This window comes from Rhinichthys klamathensis, unplaced genomic scaffold (assembly GCF_029890125.1).
Source record: "Rhinichthys klamathensis goyatoka isolate OS25496 unplaced genomic scaffold, OSU_Roscu_1.1 h1tg000653l_1, whole genome shotgun sequence".
In the NCBI taxonomy this organism is placed as follows: Eukaryota; Metazoa; Chordata; class Actinopteri; order Cypriniformes; family Leuciscidae; genus Rhinichthys; species Rhinichthys klamathensis.
The window spans coordinates 53,442-68,985 of NW_026607097.1; the positions used below are offsets into that span (position 1 = coordinate 53,442).

At 37.7% G+C, this 15,544-nt stretch overlaps 2 protein-coding genes across 2 annotated transcripts; one reads left to right on the plus strand and one right to left on the minus strand.

Annotated features, from left to right (window-relative positions):
• Positions 1-1,998: 1,998 nt before the first annotated feature.
• On the plus strand, positions 1,999-9,971 carry si:ch73-109i22.2 (SH2 domain-containing protein 2A). Its single transcript, XM_056241536.1, has 9 exons — positions 1,999-2,103; positions 3,202-3,404; positions 4,405-4,580; positions 4,733-4,822; positions 7,017-7,194; positions 7,290-7,562; positions 8,696-9,026; positions 9,245-9,393; positions 9,474-9,971. Exons 1-9 carry the CDS (start codon positions 2,076-2,078, stop codon positions 9,630-9,632), a joined length of 1,587 nt encoding a protein of 528 aa, XP_056097511.1. The 5' UTR covers positions 1,999-2,075; the 3' UTR covers positions 9,633-9,971.
• A 211-nt stretch (positions 9,972-10,182) lies between these two features.
• Positions 10,183-15,240, minus strand: ssr2 (signal sequence receptor, beta). Its single transcript, XM_056241537.1, has 5 exons — positions 15,059-15,240; positions 14,856-14,954; positions 12,109-12,217; positions 10,782-10,859; positions 10,183-10,677 (listed from the first exon to the last, which is right to left on the minus strand). Exons 1-5 carry the CDS (start codon positions 15,214-15,216, stop codon positions 10,567-10,569), a joined length of 555 nt encoding a protein of 184 aa, XP_056097512.1. The 5' UTR covers positions 15,217-15,240; the 3' UTR covers positions 10,183-10,566.
• Positions 15,241-15,544: the final 304 nt, after the last annotated feature.

The following is a 15,544-nucleotide window of genomic DNA, read 5'->3' on the forward strand; positions in this document are numbered from 1 at the left end:
GAGTGACTAGCAAATGAATAAGGATCAGTTTCTAATGAATAGTAACAAATGACATCGAAAACTATCACTTACTAAAATTAATTTTTTAATATGGGAATATTCACATCTAAACAAAATATGGCTGAATAGTTACTAAATTCAACAATATATTAGTTAGTTGTCATTGAATTACTTAATATTAAATCAATCAATCAATCAATAGTAGCCTACAACACACTAGTTTTCCAGACTAAATGTTAATACAGCTTGCCACAGCACACCTCAAATGAAGAACAGGGGGTGGATGTATCATAGGTAACTCTCTGCAGCTCCATAAAACATCTGGAATTCACGGTTGATATGTGACTGAATGATTCATTTTCTGCAGCAGAACAAAAATGGACTCATTTGAAACAAGTCAGACAATTATCGGAACATTAGTTAAGGTGATCGTAATATTTTAGGCAAGAATTAGAGTGGACTAAGCTATGGCTGGAGTCTGGACATCTGATCTTATTTAACCAACGCGATTTTGAAACAGACGTTTTGAATCAGATGGCAAGGAACGCATTGAAAGATGGAATAATGCGCATGACAATCGCACAAAATAAATCCGTTGTAGGCTATATAATTTGGTATGCATGACTTATTGTTATTGTTTATTGTCGAGTGCAAAGAGTGACAGGCAATTTTCATTCCTGTCTCGTGCCGAATTTCATTCTCAACGTTAATGTAAGTGGGCCATCTAGTGGAGCTATCCTGTAACTGTAACATAAAATAAATAACAGACACAAACTTAGAAATATTGTTAAATGAAAATTATTTTCGGAATTAATAAAAACTAAATAATATATGATTTCACGGTAACACTTTACAATAAGGTTCATTAGTTAACATGTATTAACTAACATGAACTAACAATGAGCAATAGCCTACATTTGTTACAGTAGGCTATTTATTCATCTTTGTTAATGTTAGTTAATAAAAATACAACTGTTCATTGTTTGTTCATGTTAGTTCACAGTGCATTAGCTAATGTTAACAAATACTACCTTTGATTTTAGTAAACTTAGTTGAAATTTAGTTGAACTTAGTAAATTTAGAAAAATTACGTTAACTAAGATTAATAAAAAAGAAGTATTGTTCATTCTTAGTTCATGTTAACTAAGGTAGTTAACTAATGTTAAATAATGAACCTTATTGTAAAGTGTTACCAAATTTTCACCTAAATAATATAGGCTTAAATTAAAAAGGCCTACAGAAAAAACTACAGAAAGAGAAGGTCGATAATGACTCATTATGTATACACATGGCTTTTCTGTCAAATTTAAAGAAAAGCTTGGGTGCATCTACTCTAGTAGCTATATTTCTTTTGTCTTCTTTATCTTCCTCACCTCTCTTGTTCATTGAGGTCGTTCTTTCTCATCCTGTGTGGTGAGCAAGTCACGACGTCACGTGACTCCTCAACTGACTCTTCTCTCTCTCACCCTAACAACACACTCACTGTGCTAAAACATAAATAAACGTGCACATATATACAGATTGACAGAATTTGTGTTGAATATGGAAGAGAGTTTTAAACAAGACGAGTTAGTGTTTTATTGACAGACATTCATCAACCTAAAAAATCTACAGGACCCCAATAACACTGCAGTAAAATGAGTACTAGTTTTAAGAGGAGCTCCACTTTTAGACATCAATTTGATATTATATTAAGTTATATTAATACATATCTTTTCAAAGAATTGGTTTGGTTCTGAAGAATTTGGTAATTATGTGCTGGTAGTTCAAATGATTAAAAAATAAATAAATTGTGGCATATTGCATGCATGACAGCTTTTTGAAAATCAATGTAATTTGGTCCGGTTGTTTATTTGAGCTTTATTACATCAGCTGGATATTTCACAAGGAGTTTGAAATTGAAATCTGCACGCAGTCACAAGCAGTTGCAGTTTACTATTGGTTATGTGCTTATGACCTTTTATTTGCCGCTTTCTTTCTCACTGTCACACACATGCATTTAAACAGGATGAGGCAGAAACACCCAAGATCTGATAGGAAGAGGTACTGTAACATTTTACATCCTGCGCCTCAGCATGGACTTTGACTACCAAAAAATTAAAGGTCAGCTATTTCTCACCAGCTTTTGAACTTACATACTCATTCTTTCAGGTAGAAATTGACCGTTTTAGTATAGAAATAACAAAACACAATCCTGATGGTTTTGAGATGTTGTGTTTACTTGCTTTCTCTGACGATACACTGAAAACTGGAAAGGCTTTCTTTTAAAGCATCAAAATGTATATATATGAATGCCAGAAACAACTGTTATTTTGTCAAGGTAATACATTTGCATTTGATCATTTTGTGAAGTTAAACATTCTTTTGATTACACTTTATTTTAAGGTGTCTTTGTTACAGTGTAATTATACATTTAAGTACTGAATATTATTAATTAAGTAACTACATACTTACTATAGGGCTAGGATTAGGGTTTGGTTTGGTTTAGGGTTAGTTGCATGTAATTATCCATAATTTATTGTTATTACTAACTAACATATAGGTTTACGATTAGAATGAAGCTATGTGGTGCTCAGGCTGTGCTTATTTTATTTTAACGTGTTAATGTAGTTTATAGGCAATCTAGCATTAATATAGAATTGAGACAAAAAAGCAGAATTGTCCTAGACATTTTCCTGTACAAAACATCAACACAAATCTACATAATAACCTACTCCTCAATATCCTAGACTAATTCTCAGACACATCAACTGATTCTGACTGTCACAATCTTTCAACAGCATTAGTGTTACGGAGCCTGTAATATTTTGTTGATTTGTTTGATGTCTAAAAGTTCTACAGATATGCATGTTGGTGACGTGCTTGTAAAGAAAGTGACATTTCCGTTTGAAGGCTTATTTTGAGCCTGACTGTACAAGTGTGATTCTAACTACATCTCAACTTCTTAAGCTCACACACTGACATCTGTTATTTAGATACTAATATCTACAAGTTAACATAAAAAATCTGATAAATTGATTTGAAAGGAAATTCAAATCAGCAGGCAGCAGGCTGAAGGCTTTATTAAGATAATAATTTTAACCTATTCAATTTGTTTCATGTCCATCTTTTTATTTACTGTTTTTAAATACTGTCTGCTTTAATGATCAAACTGCCCTTATTTTGTGTGAGAATGAGTAGCCTACATTTATTGCTGTACAGATGCTGAATCTCAGCAGAGAGAAGAGCGACTGAGCGCTTTTTCTGTCCATCACCCAATACCAAAGCCCCGTCCATCTGTAGCTCCAGAGAACAATCCCACAACCAAGAAACCTCCAGTAAAACCCCGGCGGAGCATAAAGTGTCGTCCCGCAGCACAACAAGAGGTCGAGCAATTACACCAGGGCCAGCAGAAGGAAAATGAGGTGAATGTCAAGTGATTGATATGTAGACATGACTTAAAAAGTTTGAAACGCCCTGTTCCATGAAATACCTTTAAAAAGCCACAATATTGAATTGAAATAATGCTTAACATACTTAAATACCCGCAGCCTGTAATATAGTACCTCTCATTTATATATTAATATAGTATACATTTTCTTAATGATTTTAAATACAACACTTCAACATCTCATATTTAAATGCATATATATATATATATGTATATATGTATATATATATTGTATATAGATGCATTTGAAAAAACATTTGAGGTTTGCAAAAACCTTCCAATGCCCTCAAAGATATAATATATACATACGCTACAATTTCCTCAAAACAAGATGACTTCTGTCAGCGGTTCTGCTGCTCTACATTATCTCTGAAGAGTCTTTTGAAGCAAAGAAATAATAAATTGGTCAGTACAGCAACAACGAGGTCAAAACCGACGCTTTTAACTTTTAGGCCAATATTTTTACAATATACAATATTTTAAGTAGTCTCAAATAATTGATGAAAAATAACTGGTTAGATTTCATGTGATGTTTAACGTCTATCGTGTGCAGTCGACATGAATGTTTGCTTTAATCACAGAGCCATATGCCCTGTAAATATTATTTGCATATATTCTATATTGGTTCTATATTGAACCTTAAAAGGTTCTGTCAGGATCTTCATATATAGAACCTTTAGGGGTTCCCATCATGTGGTGATTTTATGGATTTATTTTTAATTAGATAATTTTGTTTTAATTCATTTGGTTACATTTTATGAATTAAACAGCTCGTAAACCCACTTTATCACTAGAGTAAATTGAAATAATCTGTTAAACGTAAAAGTATTATGCAATCATTTTTGACATTGTATAACCTTTTTGAGTCAAGAACCCAGGGTTCTATATATAGCTTTTTGAGCCTAGGTACATGTGAAATGCTTTGACATTTAAATGATCTAAATGACATCATACTTGGATTCTCTCTGTTAAAGCCGACAGTGAAGCGAATAGATCCTGCTCTGGTTTTGGGTCCCGTGGGGCCCCTGGAGGCCCTGACTTCGTCTCTGCGAGCTCACACTCTGCTGTGGTTTGAAAGGACGCAGCTGCCTCGACTGCACACACCCGGACAGCCTCTCCCCTGCTGGCTCCATGGTTTCGCTACACGCAGGTTACTACACACACATCAAAATATTCTGTCAAAAACATTACAGAAAAAAACAGGTGCACAAGCAAAGTTGCACGCGTACAGGTGCGAAACAGTGTCAAGCACATACTTTTGGGTTTAGATTTTCACACAACCTGTCATTCTCACTCTCTCAGGGAAGCGGAGCAGCTGCTGGAGGATAAGCCACAAGGCTGTTTCCTGTTGAGACTCAGCGAGTCAAAGATAGGCTTTGTGCTGTCTTACAGGTAGGCCTACTTTCATACGGTTGGTTGCCTGATACGTATTTTGGACACTGAAACCCATTCTTAAAATGTCATTCTCAAGGCCTGTTCACACTAAAAATAGTAACTATAAAGATAACTAAATCAATAACTATATTACATAACATACCACATTCCCTATTAGAACAATTATCAAAACTTTATAGTTATAAATGTTCTTCTTTGTGTGATTGGGCCTTAATAATGTGGATTTAAAAGTAGTTAAATAAACATATAGTAAATATTGAGTAACTTACATTTTGGACATTGAATTTACATTGTCTATTTTTGCTCTGCTAATTAAAATGGTTCTAAACAAAGCAAAAAACAGCATCAACCATTGTGAAACACACATAGTGGTGGTTTGTTCCTTAATAAATCAGCATTGTTGAACGAATTGAGTACATTTAGTGACTCACTACCGGTAATCAAATTTGATAAAATACTTATTTTGGTCCTGTATGAATCAGTGTTGGAATAAATTGGTTGTGCAAATTGACATCCTAGTGAGGCTGTGTCCTTCCTAGTCCAGTCATTCAGAGGCATGTAGACTACAGTCTTTCTCAGCATTAAACGCTAGGATGAGACAGTCTAGTAAGTGTGCATGGCTAGCCAGCCCCCACGGCATGAAAACATTATTAAAACTTAATTCTGGAAAACTATGCTACTTTATATTAAGAATCTTATATATTATCTGGCTTTCTATAAATGCAGTACAGTGAATGACAACTATATGTGGTCTCCCAGTGGCTTATAATATTGGCAGTTTAATGTTAAGTGATTAATTTACACCAATACAAAAAATAACACGTATGCCTTTATCTCCGAAAACATTATTTTTGTCTTACATTTCATAATGGTAAATGGACTGCATTTATATAGCGCTTTCACAGACTCAATGGCCACCAAAGCACTTCACATATTGCCTCACATTCACCCATTCATACACCGACGGTGGTGTCAGCCATGCAAGGCACCATCCAGCTCGTCGGGAGCAGCTGGGGTTAGGTGTCTTGCTCATGGACACCTCGACACTTGGTCAGGAACCGGGGATTGAACCACCAACCTTTAGTTTTATAGACAACCTACATGAACCACTGAGCCACTGCCGCCTGCAAAATGAACTCAGACAAGCTCAGTGCCGACTCATTTTCCGTCATGTCTTTTTTGTAAATTGGAATGTGTGCAAAGGATTGTGGGTATGAAGGATACACTTGCTGCATCCTTTAAATTTAGCTTAAATGAAGAATGCGAAACAAAGGCTGCCTTCCAAGGATCCTCTAAATTTAGATGACGGCAGTCGAGATATGCAGCCTTATTCGGACAAAGCCTTCCGTTTGATAAGCACCATTGTTTTGTTCCTGCAAGAAATCAGTGAATGAATGAATCAGTTGAGTCAATGATTCAAACGACTCCTAAAGACAGTTCTCTGGCCTTCTCCGAGGTGCTAATGTAAGCTGCAGAACAAAATGTCAATTGTTGTGTACAGCATCTCAAGTGTCATCTGCTCACACTTCCCTTTTCTGAGTAATTTTTGGAATGGCAATAGGCTACTTTTTTCAAAACTTTATCATTTTATCTTTTAAAAAACTAGAAAATCTGTAAAATTAAATTTCTTGCATGAAGTCGTTCATTTTAAAAACACTACTAAGACATTTTGTTATCTAATGCAATGACATTTAAAGGGATAGTTCACCCAAAAATGAAAAGTTTCACTAGGAAGCCAGTGATCCAGCTCTCAAATTTAATCAAAAATAACTTCATTTGTGTTCCGAAGATGAACGAAGGTCTTACGGGGTTGGAACTACATGAGGGTGAGTAATTAATGACTTAATTTTCATTTTTGGGTGAACTATCCCTTTAAGGCCAATTCACACTGTAGACAGACGCCGATCAACAAACACTTTGTTGTGTTTTGTCGGATCTCTGTTGGCGTTGGTCAGCGCTTGTTTTCTCTGATTAAACATGTTGAATCGCCTTTTGTCGGTACTCTGGGTTCGGGCCGAACTCCGAGCTCGGAGCCCTCCCCCGGACAGCATGCCAATACGCATTAAACTTTACTCCTCCTTCTAATTAAGTGTGAACTCGTGAAATACATTTTGGTGTCATTGTTACTGTACGGAGTATTTGCAACATATCTAATCTCAGTGACTCACTAACAAATTAATTAAATTTCCAGAGGAGAGGACAGATGTCGTCATTTTATCATTGAAGAGGAGGAGAGTGGAGCATCTGGTAGTGTATTTCTAATTGCTGGAGAAAACAGCCGTCATAGAAGCCTGGACAACCTAATCAGCTACTACACCCATAATCATGTGGGACCCTTTAATGAGTTGTTGACTGTGCCTTGTACGGAGGTACACACCCTTTTATGATTTAATACAGAGAGGGGGTAATTCATTTGAATTTCCTCTGTAATCTCACTTCATATACTGTCTTTTTTGCTATCTAGACTAGTGGTGGCTTTAAGGACATGAATAGGTGGAAGGTGAAGGACAGGGAAGCAGAGAGAAATGGAAAAGAAACAGATCAAGAGGAGCTGACAAAACTGCCCATGGCCATCGGTCCAGCTGTTCTGATTCCACTACCCACAAACCCCTGCAATCAGATCACTTCTGCTACAGGAGAGTCTGTGCAGTATGCAGCAGTGAGAAAGCCACTTAAAAAGAGCTACTCGTTGCCAGAGTGCAACTGTGGACCTAACACAGCGCCTCCTAGCTTAGAAGTGAGTAATTACTGACAATGAAAGCAAAATATCAGACTTTTTTCTTTCACATTTCTTAGATTAAACTCTGCAGAATGATACAAAAGTAAAAATAATAATAATAATAATTTTAAAAAGCCAACAGACTTACTAAACTTATATCTGGGGATATGATTATCATCATAAAATTGGGCTCATTTGTCAATTAAGCAACCTGTTTGGGCTAATAGGCCAATCACCTTACACACCGCCTAGTTACACCCTAGCAACCACCCAAAACACCATAGAGACAACATAACAACAAACTACAAATTGCTCCTTAGTGCTTACCTTATCAACCACATAGAAACGCCCAGGCAACCATAAAGAACATAAACATCAAACCCAAACATCAAGGTGGTGAGTTTTGCCTGGCAAATAGAGCTGGATAAAAAAAATTGCTACCTTAATTTGAACCATATTTATATATGTAATACTATAACACGACTGTGAATGTATGGTGAAATAAAGGCAAGAAAATGTCTGGAGTAAACAAACACCCAACTGTGTATTAGTCTGAATTACGAACGAATTAATTATTCTTATCGATTCTTATCTTGTCACTCCTTTTTTTTTGCATAGACATGAAAATGCACTATCCAAACTTGTAACTCAAGAATGCTTTGGAATATATTCCTATATATATTTGGTTTTGTTTTAAAGAAGACATTTGATAGATTATTGTAGAAGTGAAATAAATGATGAAAGTGAAATAGAAAAAAAGTTATAGAAGCTTGAGTTTATGAAAATGTACCAAGTAAAAATATAATTATAAATATTTTATACAAAATATATATTTTACAAAACATATTTTGCTATAAAACTGCAAGAAAATCAAAGCAAAAAATCTGAAGCTTTAAAATGCTGCAGAAGTTTCCTTCTCACGTTTTCTAGTTAACAATAGCTGTTGGACAAAGTTTCTATTGTCCTGTGCCATCTTCTCATTATTACAGTTGTCTCTGTGTGATGTTACACAAAGCTTGACTAACAAAAGGAAGAGTTTAATGGTGGGTTGTGCCTATGACTTTTTCCATTTGTAACTTTTAAAAGTGTTTAATGGGAAAGTTGTTATATTATACACTGACAGATCACACTATTTATTTGCCCTCTGCTAGAATGGCAGTTCTGAGCTTGCTGAAAGACCCTCAGATGATCAAGCTCCTCCTGTGGATGCACCATATGCCCGAGTTAACAAACCCCCTAGAGCAGTAGGCCTATCAGAAAATACCCCCAACTTCAGTGCCCACCCTCACCCAGACCAACAGGGAGCAACAGCTGCTTTTACCTCTTCATCCATCCCAAGCTTTGACACAACAGCAGCAGACAATAAGTACTGGCAACTGGAGCCCATGCACACCTATGAGGAAACCCCACACATACGCAGCCGTCCTGAGGAGATTGACTGCTACGCCATGGGGTGGAGGAGGCAGGTGGAAGGAGATGTAGGTAAGAATGAGAAAAACAGGCATCAAAACTCACTCAAGACTTGCTAATTTTAATCATTTCCTGTTACGTAGTTCATACTTAAAGAATGATTTGAATTGGTTACAAAAGAACCACATACTTAATAGAGTCAGTGAAATAATATACAGTATATAAGCATATAAAGATGTATAAAACATACTTATTTGGTACATTGTTTGCTGTTTTGATCCTTTCCTCAGTGAACCTTCCAAATAATCATCTGTATTCAGAGGTGAACATTAAGGGCGCCCAAGGCGGCGGTGCTGTACCAAGACCCGGGCCTAGTCTTCCTCTTAGACCACCCCCAAGATCTCCTCATGATCTTTTGCGACCAGAGATCACTGGGCAGGTAAAGTAATGTGCAATATTCTGTATAGTATATAGTGTTGTCTATTATAAAAATGATCAAATTTGTAATTTTTCCCTCAGAGTTTTGGTGTGTCCCCACTAATGGCTCAGACCCAGTACTCTGGTTTCCATCATTCAGAGCAGCCACATCTGGAGTCCTCCAGCTCTATTTATGAGCAGATTCCACAGAGATCTACCAGCTCTAGACCATCTCTGCCCCCACCAATCCACAAACGCTGACCTCATGGTTGTATAGACCTCTAAACTCAAAGGAGCATTTAGTTCACACACTTGATAAAATAAATTTAGAAAACAGCATAGTGATAAACATTAGGATGGCATGCATATCTGTACCAATTACTTATAACTTGTATATACATTTATAACTTAACTTATAACTGCAGGCTTGTGAATACGGACCTCCCTGTGGAGGTCTTAGGCATGATCTGTGAACATCAAGGGATTGATCATTTAACTCGATTCAATGAAAAATATACATCCAGATTCAGTCACTAATTCAAAGATTTAAATACACAGTAGATTTTTTATTTTTAATTAAACAATTCAGATTGCTTTCTACGGTTTTCGTTTGTTTCTTATGAATTCATATGGATTGCAGTCCTCTAGTCATTTGTAATCAACCAAATGTTTGATGATAGCCTCAAGTGTGTTTGATAAAATCTTTTGACCAATGATAAGACCAAGAATGCACGAATCACTGCATGAGAAAAACATCACAGAACACAGATGAAAGCATTTTTCAGCAAGTGACCAGACACACAACAGCATCTCTGTAAAACCTTTTATTTCCCCAAACTAGCCCTACACCGATCATGAAGGGCTGTACAGTTCCGTTGATCATTTGAGAATCATTACAAATAAAACAAAACAAAATAAGATGGTGCACCTGAGGCCGCCATGGAATGGCCATTTTAACATCAAAAGCAAATGTCAATGATCCTACTTTATGCTTCCGTCCCCAGATCTCTTTAACAAACTATCCGATGGAGAACATTACTTAAAAACAGATTAAATCATTGACCATTTACCCCAATATGGGTAATTAAATGTATTCAAAAACAACATTTTAAGCCCACCATAATTCTCTCAACACCCCCCTCCCTCCACACTCAAGCAATGATCCCTGATCTGTTTTTGTCCTGTAATTGATATCTCAGTTCTTTTTGCTCTTCGGTGAGTCGTACTTCCTCTTGCTGGAGTACCACAGGAGCAGAGGAATGCCAATGGAGGGAAGGGTCATGACACCAAAAGCTGCCCAGTCCAACTATTAGATAGAAGAAAAAAGAAAAAAAATATCATTACAGGACAGGACACATTGACAGCCACTTTACTCCATTTTTCATATTAAAGTGTTGATGAGTAACTTACGTAATGTGGAGAAAAGCGTCTGTCAAACTCTCTCTGGGCGAGAATGCCTCCCTGGCCCGGAGCACTTGTGTAACCAACCTGAGAGAGGTGAAGAATAAGACTTAGCTAACAACCAGTAACTAAAATACAATTTTAATACATTTTAATACTGCAATTCTCTCATTCTCTCTCTCTCCATTTATTAACATTTAATGTAACGGTCTGGTGGACCTAATTTATTGTAATCAGAATAAAATCAATGGTCAGATTATTAAAGCTGCCGTCGGCAACATTTTTTTGATCATATTCAGTGAAATCGACACTATAATCTGACAGAACAACATAAATAAAGTGGTTTTAGAAAAAACCCGAGCTTCTAACTCCACCTGCCTGGAGCGTGTTATTTGTTTTGCAAAAATCCACAGCTCCCGGTTCATCATGTCCAATCAGCGCAGGGGGGTGTGAGATCTGACCGTCAATCACAGATCGGGCACACACGACCCCTCGCGCACGTTACAATCACATGCACACGCCTGAAGTTCGTGCAGTAACGAAGAGTGATGGTGGAAAATCAAGTAAGCTCATTTAGAGTATAAATGACGTTAGCAATTGCAATCTATCGGTACATTAGCCAGGACAGCATACCTCCAAATACTCCATGGTGTTGATGGATGCTGATGAGACGGGCGCGTTCCAGGGCTCTCAAGTTTTGAAGACAGGTAAGAGTGACACCCAGCCAACGGGGGGGGGTTGGATACATTTTTGTCATTGGTTGTTGCGTTAAATCTTACCCAGATACAATAGTGCTATTTTCTGATTGGCTATTGTGTAGCTCGACGAACAACACCAGAGGAAACGCGCTTGATTCATGCCGGTTCCACAGTGAGAGCGGCGCGGCCAGAGTTTTGGCCGCTGAGGCATATTAAATATATTACAAATAGTTTTTCAGCGTGAGAAATACAATGTGTGGCGGGAGAGCCCTGGCACTTGAGAGCCCTGGCGTTCACTGAAAATCTGGTGCACACGCACTGACGAGCATGAACTGGGTGGGAGGGTATCCGTTGATAGTGGGGGAGGGGCATGAGAGTTGTAAACATTCAACATTTTCCTAAATCCACTCAATCTGCCAGACTTGCCGACTGCAGCTTTAAGGCAGAAAAATATTCAATAGTGTAAAAAAAAAAAAAACCTCACTGTCTTGAATAAGAATCTGACTGAATAAGAAGATTGTGTATTAAGACACAATCAAGGCCATTTTTATATTATGGCTAATTGAGGCAGTGAAAAAAATAAAAAAACTTCCTTATGCTAGCTGTATACATGAAAGGTATCTGAGGACTCCACTTACCACAACCTGTCCACCTTCTTGCGCCAGGTAACTAACTGAAGCAGAGGTGAAATTGAAGTATCCAGCTTTCAGTGGCCGCAGAACCACTGTGTGAGAAACATTACTGGCACTATAGAGATAAAGAGTTAGGGAACAATCTACGAAAGAGCAAAAGTAAATAAAGCATACTGACAGTCTGTGACAGTTCTGATGATGTTAAGTGCTATCAGTAAAGACAGAAGTGATTGTTTAAAGGTTTAATGGATTACTAACAGAGTGTAAAGTACTTAGAACGTACCTAAACGGGGTAAAAAAAAAAGTGTCATCTTTATACTAGGATTATATAAACATCATATTAAAATTTTACAGATGTATACAGAATGTGTGTGTAGTATATATTATATACAGTGAGGGAAATCATTATTTAATCCCCTGCTGATTTTGGAAGTTTGCCAGCTTACAAAGAAATGAAGGGTCTATAATTTTTATTGTAGGGTTCTTTTAACAGATAGAGACAGAATATCAACCAAAAAATACAGAAAAAACACATTATATAGGATATAAATTGATTTGCATTTCTGTGAGTGAAATAAGTATTTGATCCCCAAGCAAAACAAAATTTAGTACTTGGTGAACCCTTGTTGGCAAGATGTTTCTTGTAATTGCTCATCAGGTTTTTACACATCTCAGGAGGGATTTTGGGTCATTCCTGTTTACAGATCCTCTCTAAATCATTAAAGTTTCTTGGCTGTCGCTCTGCAATTCGAAGTCTCTGCTCCCTCCACAGATTTTCTATAGGATTAAAGGGTTAGTTCACCCAAAATGAAAATTTTGTCAGTATTTACTCACCCTCATGTTGTTCCAACCTCGTAAGACCTGTTCATCTTCGGAACACGAATTAAGATATTTTTGATGAAATCTGAGAGCTGGATTACTCCTCCATACTAGTCCATAGGCTTCTTAAGGGATTGAAACTTGCCAGCCCCGAAAAGTTATTAAAGATATAGTTAAAATAGTCCAAGTGACTACAGTGGCTCAATCTTAAGTTTATCAAGCGACGAGAATACTTTTTGTGCGCAGAAAAAACAAAAATAACAACTTTATTTTAACTATTCATTTCCTTCTCTGTGGGCCTCTAGTCAGTTAACTTAGTGTGATAGCGTAGAGCTACGTCACACGTAGGCTCACTATTGGCCGACGCTGTTCATGTGGGTGATGCGTGTGACGTACAACAACAGAAGAACTGCGCTATATCACTAGTGAACTGACTCGAGGCCTACAGAGAAGGAAACGAATAGTTAAAATAAAGTTATGTATTTTTTGCGCACAAAAAGTATTCTCGTCGTTTGATAAACTTAAGATTGAGTCACTGTAGTCACTTGGACTATTTTAACGATATCTTTAATAACTTTTAGGGGCTGGCAAGCTTCAATGCCTTAAGAAGCCTATGGAGGAGTGATCCAGCTCTCAGATTTAATCAAAAATATCTTAATTTGTGTTCCAAAGATGAACAAAGGTCTTACGAGGTTGGAACAACATGAGGGTGAGTAAATACTGACAGAATTTTCATTTTTGGGTGAACTATCCCTTTAAGGTCTGGAGACTGGCTAAGCCACTCCAAGACCTTAATGTGCTTCTTCTTGAGGCACTCCTTTGTTGCCTTGCCGGTATGTTTTGGGTCATTGTCATGCTGGAAGTCCCATCCACGACCGATCTTCAGTGTTCTGGCAGAAGGAGGGAGGTTCAAGATTTGACGGTACATGGCCCAGTCCATCAGCCCCTCAATGCAGTGAAGTTGTCCTGTACCCTTAGCAGAGAAGCAGCCCCAGAGCATGTTTCCGCCTCCGTGCTTGACCGCAGGGATGGTGTTCTTGGGGTCATATTCAGCATTTCTCTTCCTCCAAAAATGGTGAGTTGAGATGATGCCAAAGAGCTCTATTTTAGTCTCATCGGACCACCACACTTCCTCCCAAGCGTTCTCTGAATTATTAGATGTTTATTGGCAAACTTCAGACGAGCCTGTACATGTAACTGTACATTCTTGAGCAGGGGGACCTTGCGGGTGCAGCAGGAATTCAATCCATTGCGGCGTAGTGCATTACCAATTGTTTGCTTGGTGACTGTGATCCCAACTGCTTTGAGATCATTAACAAGCTCCTCCCATGTAGTTCTGGGCTGATCCCTCACCTTTCTCATGATCATCCTTACCCCATGAGTCCAGATCTTGCATGGAGCTCCAGACCGAGGGCGATTGATGGGTTATTTTGCATTTCTTCCATTTCCGAATAATGGCACCAACAAAAGTCTCCTCCTCACCACGCTTCTTGCTAATGATCTTGTAGCCCATTCCAGCCTTGTGCAGGTCTCCAATCTTGTCCCTGATGTGCTTTGACAGCTCTTTGGTCTTGCCTATGGTGGTGGAGAGGATGGAATGGAAGATAGAGATTCTGTGGAAAGGTTTCTTTTATACACATTACGAGCTGACATTAGGAGTACTTTCTTAAAGTGACAGGACTAATCGGTTTTCCAAATGGGCACATAAATCTGTGGGAGGCAGAATTCTAGCTGGTTGGTAGGGGATCAAATGCTAATCAATTTGCAATCTTTATATAATGTGTTTTTCTGGTTGATATTCTGTCTATACCGTTAAAATAAAGCTACCATAAAAATGATAGACCATTTCTTTGTAAGAGGGGATCAAATAATTATTTCCCCCCCACTGTATATAGTTATGAAACGTTTAAAAGTTAATTTTAGGAGGAGGATACGGAGCAATTCGGTCCCATTTCACATTCAGCATTCCTGAGACAATGCCAAAATCTTCAGGGGGGAAAGAGTCATCTGACAACTCAACCTCCAGGGCAGCACTAGGCAAAAGAACAACAAATTCAATAGAATAACAGACTAAATTATAAATCATTCAATTAGCCATCACAATCTGTTGAAAATTCGGAGAGAAACAGGACAATACCTGGTGCCCACATTGTAGATGCTGTACTGTAGGGTAAGGTCTCGTCCTTCTACAGCGTATCGGTTCAACAGGGACTTGGAGGCCAAAAGACGAGCCCCTTCTTCCCCTGCCACCAGACTCACCGCAGCAACCAGAGCAAATATACACAGCAGCCTCATCTGTGGGGGGAAATGGAATATTTCATATACAAAACAGACCAACTGCTAACCAAATACAGGGATAATCAACATTTAAAGTTGTTGCTTTAAAAGACAACAAAAATGCATTCACTAATGGAAAATACTACATCTTTGTGAAGTGGTGAATAGAGAAACAGGACAATTTAGAAGAATGAAGTCAATTGATAAAACATCGATTTATATTCAGTCTTACAGTTGGTTGAGCTATAATATAGTGCAGTCTATGAGAGGCAGCATCAGCATGCAAGGAACGATGAATGAAATTTCCAAATAAAAGGCACATGTTGTCAAATATCGGTTGCATAAT

Excerpts from the sequence above, each read along its gene's own strand:
- si:ch73-109i22.2 (XM_056241536.1), top strand. The coding sequence starts at position 2,076 with ATGGACTTTGACTACCAAAAAATTAAAG. Across the intron at positions 7,195-7,289 it reads TGACTGTGCCTTGTACGGAG|ACTAGTGGTGGCTTTAAGGA; the intron begins GTACACACCCTT and ends TTTGCTATCTAG. Across the intron at positions 7,563-8,695 it reads CAGCGCCTCCTAGCTTAGAA|AATGGCAGTTCTGAGCTTGC; the intron begins GTGAGTAATTAC and ends GCCCTCTGCTAG.
- ssr2 (XM_056241537.1), bottom strand. The coding sequence starts at position 15,216 with ATGAGGCTGCTGTGTATATTTGCTCTGGTTGCTGCGGTGAGTCTGGTG. Across the intron at positions 10,860-12,108 it reads AAGAAGGTGGACAGGTTGTG|GTTGGTTACACAAGTGCTCC; the intron begins GTAAGTGGAGTC and ends CACCTCTCTCAG. Across the intron at positions 10,678-10,781 it reads GACGCTTTTCTCCACATTAC|TTGGACTGGGCAGCTTTTGG; the intron begins GTAAGTTACTCA and ends TCTATCTAATAG.